The sequence below is a fragment of the Trachypithecus francoisi genome, unplaced genomic scaffold, assembly GCF_009764315.1.
Source record: "Trachypithecus francoisi isolate TF-2019V2 unplaced genomic scaffold, Tfra_2.0 Lachesis_group2, whole genome shotgun sequence".
NCBI lineage: Eukaryota > Metazoa > Chordata > Mammalia > Primates > Cercopithecidae > Trachypithecus > Trachypithecus francoisi.
In genome coordinates, this window is record NW_022681465.1 from 117,691,326 (window position 1) to 117,711,472 (window position 20,147).

Genomic DNA, 20,147 nt, shown 5'->3' on the forward strand with positions numbered 1-20,147 from the left:
CTTTGGGATTGAATTTTCCTAAGGTAACTCTTTCTTGCTTGCTTTATTATCCTGAGAAAGTTATGCAACCCCTCTGAATCTGAGAGTTTTCAAGAATAATGTGGGAAAATCATTATAGTGACTCAGTTCCATGGAACAGCATTTATTGAATAATAACATTTCAGGAAAAAAATAAGCTCTACTATATATAAAAACACATATATACACTATTATATATATATTATATGGATATGAATCAACTACAAGATCCAGTTCAATTTCAGAAAATGTAAAGAAATGTCCATCTTAGAATTGAAGAAATATAGAAATGGCTACCTTGCAAGTTTACAAGAACATTAGTGACATAATGTATAAAGTACTTACAAATGTTCAAAAGGTAACTATTGTTACTATTGTCAACTATATTAATTAAACTGCTCTGAGACTTATCTAACATGTATTTTTACATGCTTTATAAAGCAGGTTTTTTGTTTTTGCTTTTATATTTATGCCAATATGGAAGTATGAAGAGATCAGTTAAGTCCCTGAAAATATCATCAGAGCTATTATACAATCTTGAAAGGCAGTATCTTTGTGTGTTCACAGATATGTGCTTAATAAATGTAATTTAAATAATGAGGGAGGCCACTTCTAATGACTTATCATCCACCAGACCTACGCAATACCTAACACAGGACAAGCTCTCAATTGACAGCAAATTGTCCTAGCAGGTCACTTCATTCAGAGCAGACATTGCAATTGCACTTGGGAAATCATGCCAAGTTCTGCATGAGATTGTCCTTGGACTTATCACCATGAAGAAGGAACTCATGCTGTCTCCATATCACAGCATTTTTCAGACCAGTTCAATCTGGAACACCCTTGCACTGACCAGGGCTCCATTTCATTTGCCAGGGGGCTATGATGGAAACGACGTGGAGTTCACCTGGCTGAGAGGGAACGACTCTGTGCGTGGGCTGGAACACCTGCGGCTTGCTCAGTACACCATAGAGCGGTATTTCACCTTAGTCACCAGATCGCAGCAGGAGACAGGTAACTCATGTGACAAACTGTATAAATTAAAATAAGTGAACTGAGGTGTAGGGTTGCTCTCTAAGTCAGAAATATCATCTGCTCACTTCACCTCTTTGGGATGCAGTGGAGAGGGACGGTAGGGTTTGGGCTGAGCAATTCCACCTCTCCACACCCAGTATTAAAATGGTCCACTTAGGAACAGACTCCTGGACCAGCTCTGAAGCCTTGCACCATGTACCTCCACATATTTTCTAATGATTGCTCAAATTCCATGCCTCCCTCATGCATGAAATTTATTCATATTTCTAACTGGAACACTGGTTCTTTAACACTGAAGAATGAAAATAAGAATACAACTCAAAGATGAAGAAGACAGCAGTAATACCCAACAAGAGCACGAAAACCCTAATTATTGCAAACGTGGCAGGAAGTGTTACTTACTCATTTCATTTACCAGAAATGCATTTCTTGGTTTTTGGTGATTTTACATAGACATGTTTTGAAAGATGTGATGTTATATGTAAGCAGCAGGTATTTTCCTCTCACTTCCTTATGATAATATTAAGAATGCTTATTCTCATCAATATCTGCACCCTAAAAAATTACTGCATTATTTTATTTTATTTTATTTTATTTTTTTGAGAATTTGAGACAAAGTCTGTCACCCAGGCTGGAGTGCAGTGGCACGATCTCAGCTCACTGCAACCTTCGCCTCCCAGGTTCAAGTGATTCTTGTGCCTCAGCCTCCTGCGTAGCTGGGATTTCAGGCATGCTTCAGCATGAAAGGCTAATTTTTGTATTTTTGGTAGAGAGGGGGTTTTGCCATGTTGGCCAGGCTGGTCTTGAACTCCTGACTCAAGTGATCCGCCTGCCTTGGCCTTCCAAAGTGCTGGGATTACAGGCATGAGCCACTGGGCCCAGCCTACTGTGTATTTTAGTTGAGCCTAGATGACATTAAAAATCATATGTCACACCAAGATCATGGCTACATGAAAATTAGAAATTAAAGGCTATGTATAGAGAAAAGACTGGAATGGAAGAAAAGGTGATTTTTCCCCCTATTTTTCTTATTTTCCAAATTTTTCTTTTCTTTCTTCTTTTATTTATTTATTTATTTCTTATTTTATTTTCTTGAGACAGTGTCTCACTCTAGTGTCACCTAGGCTGGAGTGCAGTGGCGCAATCTCAGCTCACTGCAGCCTTCACCTCCTGGGCTCAAGTGATCTTCCCACCTCAGTCTTCCTGGTAGCTGGGACTACAGGTGTGTGCCATCACGCCTGGGTAATTTTTTGTATTTTTTGTAGAGACGAGGTTTCATCATGTTTCCCAGGCTGGTCTCGAACTCCTGAGCTCCAGCAACCCACCTGCCTTGGCCTGCCAAAGTGCTGGGATTACAGGCATGAGCCACCATGCCTGGCCTTATTTTCCAAATTTTAAGTAATTATCATGTATTATTTTTGTAATGGGCAAATAAATACACTTTATTTTTAAAGACAACTTTGTAAATTAGGGCTATGCTGTCATAGTTTACCAAATCTGGATTCCCAAATTGGGTTCATATTAAAAATGCCTTCAGTTTTCAAAATTTTGTAATCTCATGTAGCACATAACGATCATCTTTAGGTATAAAAGAGGGTCGTTATTTAGTCAAATATTGATTCTAAGGTTTGCTTGTTTGTTTTTAAAACATTGATTTTCAAAATCAAAGAAATAAAGCAGGCAGTGTAGACTGATAAAACATCCCTGGACCAACGGGCGAAAGACCTGGTTTTTATTCTTTCTTCTAACATCAACTCCAGGTCCTTTTCAAATCACTAAAACTCCCTGTGTCTCAATTTACCCATCAATAAAGTAAAATAATAAGTAATCCCTAGGGTCTCATCAAGCTCTAAAAGTATGTATTTTTATTCTATACTATATTTATCCAGGCATATGTCTCTTGTTTAGCTATTTAATGGTATAATTTCTAATTTCAGGCTTTAATTTGGGGGTGACAGGGGGTTGGAGCAGCTCCCATTCACTATCCTGCTTTTCCCCAATACCAATCTAAGCCAGACTTTTCCTGTTCCCAAAGGATAACCTCTTCATTCATCCATCCACACCAATGCTGGCCACTACTGCTCACCTCCCCATAATAGAAGCACAGCAGGAGCAGAGCTTGGAACTCTAACCCATGGACATATGTTTTGTGCTACGGTAGCCTATTTGCCACACAGAATTTTGTTAATGATAGCTCTCTAGCACATGCCTTTCCCACATCTAGAATACACTGTTTCCTAAGGATGGCCCTGAAATAGTATAAAACCTGGGGTGCCTCTGAAATCATAAAAAATTCACTTAAATTTAATAGGTCCATTAGGTCTATTCCATAGTATTCCTTGAGAAACAGGTGGTCACAGGTAATCTTCATTAAATGGGTATTTATTGAACAACTATTTTGTGAGTGCAGAACTGAAAGATTCAGTGTTTGCCCCCAAGGGACTCACTGTCTAGTGAGGCAGACGTCAAGAAAACCAGTATTGATTGCACTGCTGTAGGAATACTGTGATGCAGAAAAGCCCAAGATGGACGTGAGGCAGAGCAGTGCCCCTATAAATCCCATTCAATGCAACAGCAATGTCTCCTGTGGAAATCATAATGACAGTTCATACAGAACTAGATTTTGATCAATGACAGAGGGCTTAATGTACCTATAGTTAAGTTAAGCATCCCATAGAGAAACCACTTGCTACATGAACAGACACAATTTCCTATCCGTTGTTTACCCTTTCAGGAAATTACACTAGATTGGTCTTACAATTTGAGCTTCGGAGGAACGTTCTGTATTTCATTTTGGAAACCTACGTTCCTTCCACTTTCCTGGTGATGTTGTCCTGGGTTTCATTTTGGATCTCCCTCGATTCAGTCCCTGCAAGAACCTGCATTGGTAAGCAGCTCTAACAGGAGATTTCTAAGAACTGGCTTGTCAGGTACTTGCTTTTTTTTTCCTTTTACCATTGTCTTCATTAATATTCCTAAGGCAGTTCCAACAGTTGTTTTCTTGGGAGATTCTTTTACAGAGAGAGTGAGAGACAGAAAGAGACTACTTTAGGAGTATGGGTTTGTTGTTGTTGTTGTTTGGCTGGTTGGTTGGTTTTTTTTTTGGAGACAGAATTTCACTCTTGTCGCCCAGGTTGGAGCGGAGTGGCGTGATCTCGGCTCACTGCAACCTCAGCCTTCCAGGCTCAAGTGACTCTCCTGCCTTAGAATCCCAGGTAGCTGAGAATACAGGCATGTGCCATCATGCCTGACTTATTTTTGTATTTTTAGTAGAGATGGGGTTTCACCATGTTGCCCAGGCTGGTCCTGAACTCCTGACCTCAAGTGATCTGCCCACCTTGGCCTCCCAAAGTGCTGGGATTACAGGTGTGAGCCACCCTGCCGTGCCAGGAGTGGTGTATTTTTAAACTTAAGTTTTACTGTGACAAGCAAGGGATCATTGTGCTTAGATGGTCTATTGTCAGTTCTTTTGCATACTGATCACCCCCTCCCGGGAGAAGACAGAATGTGAAACATTTAAAAAAACACATCACTCATATCTGTACAAAATGGACAAATCAACCGTGTTCTAGAAGGTCACAGACTTTTCAAAATGAGATGCATTCCATTTCTGGGTCTTGTCCTCACCCTGCCAATTCTCAAATGGGGACACTCTGCCAGGCTATGGTGGAGGGCTAACCAGTCACTTTGTAGGAACGTCCCCTGCCTGTTTTCCCAGGAGTGACGACTGTGTTATCAATGACCACACTGATGATCGGGTCCCGCACTTCTCTTCCCAACACCAACTGCTTCATAAAGGCCATCGATGTGTACCTGGGGATCTGCTTTAGCTTCGTGTTTGGGGCCTTGCTGGAATACGCAGTTGCTCACTACAGTTCCTTACAGCAGATGGCAGCCAAAGATAGGGTAAGAGTCTTGAGGGCCCTGTGCATGATCCATCACTGGTGCCAAGTGCTGGTCTGTAGACATGGGCTGGACCTGGCTCCTATCCCCACCCCACCCCACCCCTAGTGATTCCCTGTGCTCCAGTGAGTCTTATCCTTGTTCAGGTGGGAGCAGCTGGAAGTCATGGTGCTCCTTGAAAAAGACCATTCTTTTCACCAAATACAATGAGATATTAATATGTTTAATTTTCCAGAAGAAAATATGTTATCTGTATGCAGCATAAAATTACAACCACAGGAGCAAGCATCCATGAAGAATCCAATATGAAACAAAGCATGATCATCTGCTTGCAAGTTGCAGATTAATATATATTTACTTAAAATGTAATTCTTTTGTCTTATTATTGTATTCTTAAATTATACAAGTAATGCTTTACTGAAAAATGTATGGAAATATTAGATTGTGACAAATTTCTTGGTTAGTATATTTTTCTGCTAATTGAGAAAAACTGTCATTACTTGGTTTAGCAGTGGAACACTGTAGTCCAGCTCTCTAAATAATAATAATAGTCATTATTTAACAAGCATTTACATGTGCCAGACACAGTAACAAGCCTTTTGCAAATATTATGTTATTGTAAATGCTCATAACAACCCAATGAGGTTATCTCCCTTTTAAAATTTATGAAATCTGATAACAAGAAGGGAAAGAGACTTACTGCAGGGGATATAGATACTAAGAGGTAGAGCTGGGATTCCAACCCAAACCTACTTGGTTCCAAAGCCTGGCCTTATCCGCTATTCCCACTTGCAGTGAGCATTGGACCATACTCTTAACTATCACTCTTTACAGGCCCATGGACCCCTAGTGTTATTTGGAAGCCAAATTTGATAGATAATGGCATACTAAAGTTCATGCTAAGAAGCAAGAAAATGATAGGGATCCAGTTCAGAAGAGGTGCCCACCTTTAGCAAAGCGCTAGGACCACAAAGGGTCTAATCCTGAAGAATGAGGAATCAAAATGACCCAAAGATCCAGTTGCTTTTTCCCTTGTGTTTGGCTACAGTGAGTAATGTTTCACAGTCATGTCATCCAAGCACCAAAGGCAAATGACCATGTGTGCCAGCCAAAGAGGAACATGGCTTTCATTTATTTTGTTCTTAGGCTTCCTTATGAGTAAAGAAGGAAGTTGAATTACTGTCCCCCCACCCCCCCAAAAAAATCTGGATTTGCTAGATTGGCAAAATGGGGATTGGTGAAATACTGACAGCCTCCTCTAAAGACACCAGAAAGCCCTTACTTTGCTGTGTATATGATAATCACTGTACTATGGAGTGATCGCTGTGTCCTAAACATCCATCAACATCTCCTTTAGTTTATCCAACAACACAATGAAATGAGCATCATTGTTATCCCAATTTTACTCTTGAGAAATCTACCACTCATTGATGTGGCAATTTTCTCAAGAGTAAAACTGGGATAATAATGGTACTCATTTCATTGTCCTATACAGCGACGTGGTAACTCCCATAAGACCCCACACCTAGCAAGTGGCCTGGCCAAGGATCCAAAGCACACTCTCTCTGCCTTCACTACACTCCCACATTCCTGGGAGTTGACCCCAGCCATGTTGGACAATGGCAACTCCTCGCAACGGCAGGGAGCATCACTATTTCTGCTTTTGTGGCAAAGCCTTTAAGACATAGCTGATTTCTATTATCTCTCATAATCAGTTACTCCCTTCTCCCTGGAATAGAATTGAAGTCATCAAACACCTACCAGATGCTTTCCATTTTTTACCATTTAATCTTCCCATCAGTCTCAAGATGGCAATACCAATCACCATTTGGCAGGTGAGGAAATCAAGTCTTAGAGGGATTGTGGTGACTAAAGTTTCACAATAGTGAAAGGCCGAATGGAATTTGAACCCACGTCCACTAACTTCAAAGCCTGAGCATTTCGCATCTGGCACACTGCTCAGGATATCTACAGTGGGCCATGGTTACTCCTCCTGTTATATATGCTGGTGACCTACAAATAGGTGTCTCCAAACAGGGTAACAGGACTCCAAGCCTGGCTTTTATTGGCCAGTTTCTGAAGCACTCAATGCCACTCTCTATTAAGCCTAATTATTCAATCCTTGGGCCTCTAAATTTTTATTAGCTCATTACCTACTTATTTATTTTGCTAAGTCAAGTCTTTTAAGCTAACTGCATTGTCTATGAACTAGGGAACAACGAAGGAAGTGGAAGAAGTCAGTATTACTAACATCATCAACAGCTCCATCTCCAGCTTTAAACGGAAGATCAGCTTTGCCAGCATTGAAATTTCCAGTGACAATGTTGACTACAGTGACTTGACAATGAAAACCAGCGACAAGTTCAAGTTTGTCTTCCGAGAAAAGATGGGCAGGATTGTTGATTATTTCACAATTCAAAACCCCAGTAATGTTGATCGCTATTCCAAACTACTGTTTCCTTTGATTTTTATGCTAGCCAATGTATTTTACTGGGCATACTACATGTATTTTTGAGTCAATGTTAAATTTCTTGCATGCCATAGGTCTTCAACAGGACAAGATAATGATGTAAATGGTATTTTAAGTCAATGTGCACCCACATCCAATGGTGCTACAAGTGACTAAAATAATATTTAAGACTTTCTGCTCAAAGAATGAACTCCCAACCATTATTCTAAGCTGTGTAGAAGTCCTAGCATTACAGGATCTTGTAATAGAAATATCAGTCCATTCCTCTTTCATCTTAATCAAGGACATCCCCATGCAGCCCAAGATTATAAATGTACTCAGGGCTGTTTACTCGGTGGCTCCCTGGTTTGCATTTACCTCATATATAGAATGGGAAGGAGACTATTGGGTAACCCTCAAGTGTCAGAAGTTGTTTCTAAAGTAATCATACATGTTTTACTAAAGCTCTGCAGTGCTTATAAAATACATTGCTGCCTATTTAGGGAGTAACATTTTCTAGTTTTTGTTTCTGGTTAAAATGAAATATGGGCTTATGTCAATTCATTGGAAGTCAATGCACTAACTCAATACCAAGATGAGTTTTTAAATAATGAATATTACTTAATACCACAACAGAATTATCCCCAAATTCCAATAAGTCCTATCACTGAAAATTCAAACTTAAGTGAAGAAAAAGTTAGTAGATCAATAATCTAAACAAATTCCTTGGTTCTAAGGTACAATGGATTCCCCACACTGGAAGGACTGTGAGGCTTTATTCCCCCACTATACATATCTTATCATTTTATTATTATACACACATCCATCCTAAACAACATCCACCCTAAACAATACTAAAGCCCCTTTCCCACGCATGGATGGAAATGGAAGATTTTTTTTTTAACTTGTTCTAGAAGTCTTAATATGGGCTGTTGCCATGAAGGCTTGCAGAATTGAGTCCATTTTCTAGCTGCCTTTATTCACGTACTGATGGGGTACTAAAAGTGCTGGGTTGACTCAGAGAGTTGCTGTCATTCTGTCATTGCTGCTACTCTAACACTGAGCAACAATTTCCCAGGGGCAGATCCCCTATATCATTCCAAGAGGAGCATTCATCCCTTTGCTCTAATGATCAGGAATGATGCTTATTAGAAAACAAACTGCATGACCCAGGAACAAGTGGCTTAGCTTAAGTAAACTTGGCTTTGCTCGGATCCTGGATCCTTCCAGCTGGTCTACTCTGAGTGGCTTATCCTGCGTGAGCAGGAGCATGCTGGCCTGAGTACTGAACTTTCTGAGTAACAATGAGATACGTTACAGAACCTGTGTTCAGGTTGCGGGTGAGCTGTCCTCTCCAAATCCAGCCAGGGATGCACATTCCTTGGCCAGGCTCAGCCAACAGTACCAAAAGTGATTTTTTGAGAGTGCCAGGGTGAAGGCTTCCAGTTCAGCCTCAGTTATTTTAGACAATCTCGCCATCTTTAATTTCTTAGCTTCCTGTTCTAATAAATGCACGGCTTTACCTTTCCTGTCAGAAATAAATCATGGCTCTAAAAGATGGTTTCTCTTCTGTAACTCCCTATAGCCACAGGTTCTCATTCTTTTTCCTATTATACTTCTCACAATTCAGTTTCTGTGAGTTTGATCATCTGATTTTTTAACAAAATGTTTCTAATGGGAATGGGCGGGGGTGCTGGTGAAAAGAGGTGAAATGTGGTTGTATGAGCCAATCATATTTGTGATTTTTTTAAAACAAGTTTAAAAGGAAATATCTGTTCTGAAACCCCATTTAAGCATTATATGAAAACAATGATAAAGATGTGAAACTGTGAAATAAATATACCACATTAGCTACCCACCAAATCAAGTGGTCATCTATAGAATGATTGTTATAAGATCCAATTTGGAGAAGGTATGTGTCACAGTGCAAAGTCAATGGGCTCACATTGTTCTATCCTCATGTCCCCCCAACCCCAGACGGTACACATATATGCTCACGACACACATACTAACCCTACCATTAATATCTTCTGCCAAGCAAATAGTAAATGCTGGTGACACAGCCAATGTTTTCTTTGACATCACGGCACCACAACACTTGCCTTGCAGTTAATCAATTGAGCCTGGTGATAGTGAGAAAGCCAATTCTCAAAAAATGTCACAGATTTTCTTCTAAGCATTCTTTATCACTTGGAATTCTCTTTTTTGTTGTTGAATGATATTTTTATAATTTGAGAATACACTTTGTGGGGGGGAATATCAATTCTTGGATTTTGTGTCACTCTGCACTAAAGTGTAGCTACTACATTAGAGTTCTCAGTAAAAACTTATAATATTCTAAATCTGTCCCTCGTATCCCCTACCCAGAGCAGTGCCACTGATCATGTTGTTCAAAATGTTTACTTCTTGCGTGAAAATATCAAGAACGACCTCACCAAATTTCCAAAGGATATGAAACTAGCTAGGGCTGGGAATATTCTAAGTCATAGAAATATAATTATTAGTTAACCTGCTACTGAGACTAGCAATAGTCTCAATATAAGAAATCATACAAATATAAGAAGACACTCAATAGCAACTAAATGGCAGATGGTTCATTTCAAATGAAAGGGAGAAATGACGGTGGGGCACGGTGGCTCACACCTGTAATCCCAGTGCTTTGGGAGGCTGAGGCGGATGAATCACTTGAGGTCAGGAATTCGAGACCAGCCTGGGCACCAAGGTGAAACCCCATCTCTACTGAAAATAGAAAAAATTAGCTAGGCGTGGTGGCAGGTGCCTGTAATCACAGCTACTTGGGAGGCTAAGGCAGGAGAATCGCTTGAACCCAAGAAGTAGAGGTTGCAGTGAGCTGAGATCACACCCCTGCACTCCAGCCTGGGTGACAGAGTGAGACTCTATCTCAAAAAAAAAAAAAAAGAAAAGAAAAAGAAAGAAAGAAAAGAAAAGAAAAAAGAAAAGAAAAAAAAGGGAGAAATGAGCATAGCAGAAAAGGGCTGGAGATTACAGTAGACCTCAAGCTGGAAATGAGCAGGCAATGCAAGGGAGTCCCCATCAAAGAAAAGTACAGGATGGCTTTCAGTGCCAGGTGATATGGTTTGGCTCTGTGTTCCCTCCCAAATTTCATCTCGAATTGTAATCCCCACATGTTGAGGGAGGGACCTGGTGGGAGGTGATTGGATCATGGGGTGCTTTCTCCCATGCTGTTCTCGTGATAGTGAGTTTTCACTTCTTTGCTCTCTCTCTCTCCTGCTGTCATGTAAGACATGCCTTGCTTCCCCTTTGCCTTCCACCATGATTGTAAGTTTTCTGAAGCCTCCCCAGCCATGCAGAACTGTGAGTCAATTAAGCCTTTTTTTGTTTATAAATTACCCAGTCTCAGGTAATATCTTTATAGAAGTGTGAAAATGAACTAATACATCAGGCAAGTGTAGTGACAAGCATAGAGATCTGCTGGTCTTTCGGCCAGGTGCAGCGGCTCACACCTGTAATCCGAGCACTTTGGGAGGCCGAGGTGGGCGGATCATGAGGTCAGGAGATCAAGACCATTCTGGATAACACGGTGAAACCCCGTCTCTACCAAAAATACAAAAAAATTAGCCAGGTGTGGTGGCACATGCCTGTAGTCCCAGCTACTCGGGAGGTTGAGGCAGGAGAATTGCTTGAACCCAGGAGGCAGAGATTGCAGTGAGCCAAGATGGCGCCACCTCACTCCAGCCAGGTGACAGAGTGAGACTCCATCTCAAAAACAAAGAAAAAAAAAAAAAGATATGGTCTTTCTTCAATGTTGTGCCTTACTCTTATACATAGAGAGCAGTTCTTCTCAGCTGCTGGCCTACTGTGAATTTTTATCAGTTTATTTACTGCCAAAGTTCCTTGCTTTTTAAAACGTATACATTTTAAAAATTGTCTCTTAACAGACAAGGAACTACATCCTAATGCATGATCAATGTAAGTCATGTGTGATACTTTTAAAAGAAAAAAAATTGAAAACATGTTTAATCTATTTTTAATATTAAATATATATTAAATTACATATAATTTTCAACAGTTTTGTAAAGAATTTAAATATATATCAGACTGTAGTATATTTGGGTTGAAAAACACTGAGTTCGATTTTGGCCCATACTTCTAGGGATGTACAGAAATGGGGAAAGAGAGAAGAATGACAGAAATGACTTAAATAATAGAAAACAAGTCCAACAAGAAGAAGCTTTTGTACCTTGGAAAGGACTGTCATTATTAGGTTAAAGAGAAATTTTGTGAAAGGGACATGCTGTTCCATTATTCACCTGAATAAGTGAACTGAATAAAAGTAAGTAGGCATAAACGCACTTCAGAGAAAGCCTAATTGTTTAGAAGGAAGAAAATGTGCAGGTTGAATAATGAAATGCTCAGATTCTCCATCTGGAAATTTCCCATGAGAATAAAGAATCATCTCTCCTTTTGATTTTGCCATCCACCTGCCTGAAAGCAGATGGCTGTATTTTACCAGGTAATCTTGGAAAGTTGTAGATGCAGGAAGACGCCTCTGGCTGCAGAAAATTAAAGTGTCAAAGTATTGCTAACATAAAACGAATGCCTAAGAATATTCCTGGTGGCCCACAAGGCTGAACTTCAAAATTATGATTTCTTTTGGGGGATCTGAAGTGGAATCACGTGATTCATAGCTTTCAGTGACTTGGCTATGATATGAAACTTAACCATCCAATATCATTTCTTATAACTGTGCCTTCCCAGACATTAGATAAAATGCAATCCTATTTGAAAACTAGAAAAGAGAATAGAACATGAAAAGTGAGTAAATAGCTCTCTGATGGTCCAATGTCTCTGTAATCTTTGAGGACATCTGCATTTACAAGCCAGCTAGCTATTCCTCTCTCAGTGAAGATGAGAGCCAAGGGTTAAAGAGTTGTAGAGCTAGGCAATGTTGTGTATCTTTCTGCTGTAATACATTATAGCCACGAGTACAATTATATGCGTAGTCCTGTGAATCCTCCTAGTGAATCATCAAACCTAGCCAGTAGTCGTGGGGACTCTGGACATACGGGCTTTGAAGCAGTGGTTCCTGAATCCATCTGATCACAAGAGTCACTGGTGGAGCTTCATAGACAACCGACCCCAGAGTCTCAACTCAAACTTATGGACTCAAGACCTGTATTTTTCCAAGCTCTCCAGATGTGAAGCCAGATGGGAAGACAGATGCCACATGCCTTGGTGGAAAAAACAACAACTTCATGAAAACTATATTTTCAGGAAGGTGAAATAATACAGTGTGTCTGCCACATGGAAAAGTCCAACAGGATAAAACTATTTAATATGAATAATATGTAGACCAGACAGAAAGCAAATTTTTCCCTCTGTTTCATTGAATCTCCTGTTAGTGCCAAGAAGGAACAGGACATCTGATATGATTTGAATTTGTGTCTCCACCCAAATCTCATGTCAAATTGTAATCTCCAATGTTGGAAGACGGGCCTGGTGGGAGGTGATTGGATCATGGGGGAGGACTTCCCCCTTGCTAGTCTCATGATGATGAGTTCTCACTAGATCTGGTTGTTTAAAATTGTATAGCACCTCCCCCTTTTCTCTCTTCCTTCTGCTCCAGCCATGTAAGATGAGCCTGCTTCCCCTTCACCTTCTGCCATGACTGAAAGTTTCCTGAGGCCTCCCCAGCCATGCTTCCTGTATAGCCTGTGGAACCGTGAGCCAGTTAAACCTCTTTTCTTTATAAATTACCCAGTCTCAGGTAGTTCTTTATAGCAAAGCCAAAACAAACTAGTACAACATCTATTTCTGACGTGACCATAACATGACAAAAAAGCATCCAATGATAAATTTGTGTCTGAAGAGTGATGCAGGTATACAGGGATACAGCAGTTCTTTGTTGCAACTCCCAGTTTTTGAGACACTAAACTTTAACCTTAGTTAAAGTTAATTTGGGTTTATATAAATCAATTAAAAACCTTCACAGGAATGCAAAAAGTTAGACTACCTGCAACCAAAGAGCCTGCTTTCTGTAACGGGTAGGAGGGGGTGGCTGGCTTGAATGATGCCTCACAGGTAGCCCTCAAGGTCAGGGGTATGAGTCAAAAGCTTTGCTGAGAACTCTCAGAGTAATGAAAGGAGGGAGCACTCAGCTGAGAAATATGCGATCGTCAGAGTTGTGACACAAAAAGGCAACTGCAAATTTTTCCACAAAGAATGTAGTTGCATTCCATTTCAGACTTATCCCAAAAGACTAATCCAGTTTAATTTAATGTGAGAACCCAAGAATGAGAGTCAGACTTCCTTCTCCTTCTTAGGGCCTCTTTGAGTCTAGCCTACCACTTTACTCTGTATCTGCACCCAAGGCAGAGGCCTGCAGTTTCTTTGTGGACTAAGACACTTGTGTAATTCCAAATTTTAGAAGTTTTGAAGCTGGGCTTTCAGGTTGAATACATCTATGGACACATTTAACAGACAAGAATTGTGGCTATGTCCTTAAAACATACAGAGATGAGGCATGAATGATGAATAGACAGTTGGTCTCTATGAAAATATTTCTTTTTAGGGGAAGTAGGCAAATATGTCTCTGATGGATTTTGCTTTTCAATAACAAATTATTGAACCAATTCACAAAAATATATCTTGAAGGATCGAAGAGCCCTCTTTCATAAATCAAATCTTATCTATGGAACAAAACAAAGGAAATGGGATAGGGTGACAGCGGAAACTGATAACCACAAATATCACCAGTAAAATTTAGACTCAGATGCCGTGGCATTTAGTGCCACAAACTTTAGAATGCAATAATAAAGTGAATTTTCAGAATGTAAAGAAGTCCCAGGAGAAATTATCCATTTAAAAATATATGAGATGTGCTTTTTCTGAATTTGTATATTTCTTACATCCTAACAAAACATTCTGATTCATTTCACAGAGGAATTCAAAGGCAAATTCTCAACGAGGGAAACACAACTTTGTTTTTTATCTACTTCTTTAGGAATTAATATAATTTATTAAGTTATTTTTCCACAAAGAATCTAGTTGCATTCCATTTCAGACTTATCCCAAAAGACTAATCCAGTTTAATTTAGAGTAGGAACCTAAGAATGAGAGTCAAGAGACCTGGACTCTACTATTAACTGAATCTCTATTTGACTAAGTTTTGCAATATGTCAAAGGGAACAAATACATTCACTCTTTCTATCTCACAGGTTTGTAGTATGGTTAAAAATTAAGATTATAAATGTGAAAGTATTTTGGACACGGGATATCAGTCACACAAATGGGTCTTCATTAATTTGATACACGATTATACACATATTACCTACTCCCAGAAAATCAGTAGCTAGGACATGATGAAGTGCAACCAGCTTATATGATATGTTAGTAGAAAGGGTGGAAGACCACACAGGATGCGTCCAAAATCAGACAGGGCACAACCAAGACTAACAGTGTCTCCTAAGCCTAGCATCTTTTCACTGATCTCATGACCTCCTCAAAGGATTCTGTGCACCCAGCTTCACGCTCAGCCTATGCAGAAGCAGTGCTGCAAGATTACAACATCTACAGTACAACAGCAAGCTGCGACCTTATAAAGATTTAATGGCATTATCTGTGGCCTGTGTCTTGACGATCTCTCTCAATCTGCCAGAACTGTTCCACTCCCCCCCCACACCCACTCACCAGAAATTTGAGGCGGGGGTATCTCTGGAATCTTTACTAGCAAAACAGATCATTCTTCCCTAGAAAGGACTTTTAAAGGCATTTGTTAGCCTAGAGGACCCTGCTTTTCACCTCTTCCGTCTGAAAGTTCCTGCAAAGGAGATCACAAAAGCCGGCATCTTGCCCACAATACATATTGGAGCAGCCTGGCTCGCTGCCTGAGAATGCAGTTAACAAGAACATCCTATTTCATCTCTACGAAGGTGAAAGATCTCAGTTCATGATTCCTCTCAGCACTACACTGGTGATTGTTTTAAAAATGCGTTTGTATGTATACACAATGCCTTCCATTGCAATGAATCTTTGACATTTTTAAAGGTAAGTTGTATGTTCTGATACTATAAATGGTAGTAAAGATATTTCAAATTATCTCCCATTTGCTTACTATATTAACCAAGAGAGTACATAAAGGGCAATAAAGTTACATCTTTATCAGAAAAGCATACTGTGCTTTGGTAAGCACTGTGCTGTCACAGCACCACTGTCTGCTCAAAGTTTATAATGCTTTCCAAATAGAACACAGGAGTAAAGTAACTTTTATACGGTTTGCTGGGGGAAAATATTAAGAATAATCACCATAGTGCAGTCCATCAGAGGTGTTTTTATTTTGCTTTTTTTCAGATAGAGACACTTGATGTTACAAGTTGCATGGAAGGACGGGAGTCCATAGTGTGTAAATGCTAGTTAATAGCTACAATTTTTTAGGTGACAACTATGTACTAAGCCCCTCACCTACCCTAGCTCTCATGCTGACAATAGTCCTATAAGGTAGATGATATCAATCCATTTTGCAGAGGGGAAAACAGTGATTCAAGGAGATTCAATGGCTGGCTCAAGGTTGTATAGTTGGGAAGTGGCAGAGCTTCGATTTGAACCCAGGTCTATTTGGCCTCAAGACATGTGCTTGGGCTGGGCACAGTGGCTCATGCCTGTAATCCCAGCACCCTGGGAGGCTGAGGCGGGCAGATCACCTGAGGTCAGTAGTTCGAGACCAGCCTGGCCAACGTGGTGAAACCCCGTCGCTACTAAAAACACAAAAAATGGCCAGGCGTGGTGGTGCATGCCTGTAGTCCCAGCTACCTGGGAGGCTGAGGCAGGAGAATCACTTGAACCTGAGAACCAGAGGCTGCAGTGAGTTGAGATCATGCCACTGCACTCCAGCCTAGGCAATGAGAGTGAAACTCTGTCTCAAAAACCAAAAAAAAAAACAAACAAACAAACCTGTGCTTCATCCACCTCACCATACTGCCTCATTCTTACAAGTTGCTAGAAGTCTCCAGAATCTGGATCCAAGTTAGATAATAATAGAAATGAAAGAAATGCAAACAATAATAAGATCATGTCCCTTTCACTTTCTCACCTTAGAAATGTTCACTGAACTTTCCATCTCCAAAGCCAGTAACTCATAAGGGTGATGGGAAGAAACGAACTGACCCTGTGGAGAATTCAAGGAGTATACCAGAGAGGTTAGGAGGCCGGCTTTGACCTGAGTCAACTTAGGTTTCTGCCCTGGCTCTGGCTGTTACCAGCTAGCTGTGTGACCTGACTTAACTCTTTGTACCTTATTTCCTTCTCTGTAAAATAGGAAAAATGTCCTCATAGGTTCCAATGATGCACTGTGTGCAGTGCACACAATGATACTGAGTGTGCAGAACGCTCACAGTTCCTGGCCTATTGTTGCGTGCTCCATAAATGTTATCTCTTTTTTATTGGAACTTTGGCTGTGAGGTTGCTATATAAAAGTAAAAGGCACATTATTGGTGAAACAAAGCAAAATTCACAGTTTCTGGCTTAACTGGTTTTTGTTGGCACCTAATGGCCGTACACCTCTTGATTTAAGAGAGCCTTAAAAACAAAGAGTGGATATCAAACACTGGGTTTCTATTTGCAAGGACAGATGCTCTTTTTTGGGCTCAGCTGAAACTGAAGTCTAGTCAGACAGCCCAAATCAAAACCCATTTTATTTCTCCTGCAAGTTTAAGTAGGAAATCAGTGCTGCTAAGAGTGTGAAGTGAAATCTCTAGAATTTATAATGAATGGGTCAGTCCCTGAACTGTACATTCCTCCCTTTCCTATTTTTACATATAAAATTTTAGCCATCATTTCCACCATTCCCAAACTCTTCTTTTAAAAAATTGTTCTAAATAATATTATTGAAAATAAAATAGCAGGCTATCAACATATAGAGCTGACATAGGGACCACATCTGGGTAGGTCTCCTTTAAGGAAACTCTCTACTGGACCTTCAGTCTTTCCACGTATGGCTTAATACAAGAGCAAGTGAGGATGTCCTCTTAGAAAGAAAGCATATTAAAACATTTACCTTAGGATTAATGAAGAATGGAAGACATTTGGGCAGGGAAGTGGGAAAGGAGAATGAAGCCATTGGGTGCCTAACACCATAAATAACTTAGAAGTCAGGCACTTAACACGAAGTTTTGCATTAAAGGTTAAAACCCAGAGTTTCCAATAAGTAAAGTCTTTATGGGAGTTTTCACCAAATATCACTTATAGGGCTTGTCCTTATAGAATTATTTTTAGGCTTAAAACTTCCCGGAGAAGCTTCTTTCCTCTCCAAAAAGCTCAAGTCCTGTGTTTCATAGACTATAGCAGTACCTGCCTTTCACTAAAAGCCCCATCACTGTGATCGCAGCTGTAATTGTACATGTATCCAAATCATTCATTGTTAACTATCTGTCTTTCCCTGAGATTTGGACTTCATACAGGCAAGGACTCTGTCTGACTTTATTCCCTGAGCCCCCAGATGCCTAACATAGTGACTCCACATAAAAAGAATCTGATAAACATTTGTAGAGTTAATAAATATATTCATTGAGTACAGAAATATTGAACCAAATTATGTCCTGGAGACTAGAGTAGTGTTTCCCCAAGAGTCCTTGGAGTGAGAAAGCCTGGATTTGAGTCTTGGCTGTGATACTTACTAGCTGTGTGGTCTTAGTCAAATTAATTCCTTTCTCTGTGCCTTGTCTGTCAACTGGCAATAATAATAGTTCTTACTTCACTGGGTTATTACATAGATAAAATGAATTAAAACATATACATTGCTTAGGCCATGGGCAGTGGCTCACATCTGTAATGCTAGCACTTTGGGAGGCTGAGGCAGGTGGATCACGAGGTCAGGAGATCGAGACCATCCTGGCTGACATGGTGAAACCCTGTCTCTACTAAAAATGCAAAAAATTAGCTGGGCTTGGTGGCACACGCCTGTAGTCCCAGCTACTCAGGAGGCTAAGTCAAGAGAATAGCTTGAACCTGGGAGGCAGAGTTTGCAGTGAGCCAAGATTGCACCATTGCACTCCAGCCTGGGCAACAGAGAGAGATTCTTTCTCGAAAAATATATATACACATATATATACACACACACATAGATATACACATATATATACACACACACATATAAATATATACACATATATATATACATATATACACACATATATATGCACATATATGCACACACACACATTGCTTAAAGCAATGACCTGTACATAACAATTCCTGAGAAAATATAACCTACTGTTACTATGATTCTTAAAAACACCTCTTTGGCTAGATGATCTGGGGATAAAAAGGCATTTTTAGTCCAACAATTTTGGAAAATACTGAATTAAATAAAGTTAAAGGGCTGCCTGTTTCAAGACTTGTCAGAACCTTCAAAATACTAATGTACATTATGAATGTCTAGGGGGCACATCATGTACAGTGTTTCCAAAATGTATTTGATGACAGAATTCTATTTGTGAGTAAATTATACTAGCATAACTCATGCACAGTTTATGGAACACATTCTGTGAAATGCTGGATTTGATTCTTTAGTAGAAAAATAACAAGATGCCGAGTGTAGTGGCTCATGCCTGCAATTTTAGCACTTTGGGAGGCCAGGGAGGCCAGAACACTTGAGTTCAGGAGTTCCAGACCAGCCTGGGCAACATAGCAAAACCCTGTCTCTACAAAAAGTATAAAAATTATCTGGGTGTAGTGGTGCATGCCTGTAATTCTAGCTACTCGGGAGGCTGAGGTGGAGGGATTACTTGAGCCTGGAGGCGGAGGTTGCAGTGAGCCATGATCATGCCCGTGCACTCCAGCCTCAGTGACAGACCTGTCTCAAAATAAAAAACAAAAAGAAAAATAACAAGAAACAAAATTTGGGAGGAAATATTTTTCAGAATTGTAGATTGAAGAAATACTATTTAAGAAAGTAACTCTTTCTTAAAATATAATTAACGAGACAAAATATATGAAAAGAACATCCAGTCTTAAGTGTTTTGTCTTGTTTTTTTGAGACAGTGTTGCTCTGTCGCCCAGGCTTGTGTGCAGTGGCATGATCTTGGCTCACTACAACCTCCAATTCCCTGGTTCAAGCAATTCCCCTGCCTCAGCCTCCTGAGTAGCTGGGATTACAGGCGCCCACCGCCACGTACCGCTAATTTTTTTGTATTTTTAGTAGAGACAGGGTTTCACCATGTTGGCCAGACTGGTCTTGAACTCCTGACCTCAATCAATCCGCCCACCTCGGCCTCCCAAAGTGCTGGATTATAGGCTTGGGTCACTGTGCCTGGCCAAGTTTTTGTTTATTTATTTTTGGAGACACACTCTGTCACTCTGTCACCTAGGCTGGAGTACAGTAGCGCAATCTCGGCTCACTACAACCTCTGTCTCCCAGGTTCAAGCGATTCTCATGCCTCAGCTTTCCAAGTACCTGGGACTACTGGCGTGCACCACCATGCCCGGCTAATTTTTGTATTTTCAGTAGAGATGGGGTTTCACTGTGTTGGTCAGGCTGCGCTTGAACTCCTGGCCTCAAGTGATCACCCACCTCAGCCTCCCAAAGTGCTGGGATTACAGGCGTGAGTCACCACACTCAGCCCAACATTAAATCTTTAAAGCCCAATGTCTTACTTGGGCTGAGGTACCAGACCCCTTATAGCACCTGAGAGCAAAGTCCCAGCTTAAGCTTGGGAGTTTGCAGAAGGGTTCAGGCACAAGACAAGGCTGAGCTCCACACCCACAG

The 20,147-nt window shown here is 40.4% G+C and overlaps 1 protein-coding gene across 1 annotated transcript in view; it reads left to right on the plus strand.

Moving 5' to 3' along the window:
* The window catches only part of GABRP (gamma-aminobutyric acid type A receptor subunit pi), a 28,620-nt gene extending 19,352 nt beyond the window's left edge, over positions 1–9,268 (plus strand). The window contains exons 7-10 of the mRNA XM_033180280.1: positions 895–1,032; positions 3,788–3,940; positions 4,772–4,959; positions 7,169–9,268. Coding sequence (XP_033036171.1) covers positions 895–1,032; positions 3,788–3,940; positions 4,772–4,959; positions 7,169–7,471 — 782 coding nt within the window. The 3' untranslated portion in view covers positions 7,472–9,268. The remainder of the gene's footprint in view (positions 1–894; positions 1,033–3,787; positions 3,941–4,771; positions 4,960–7,168) is intronic.
* Positions 9,269–20,147: the final 10,879 nt, after the last annotated feature.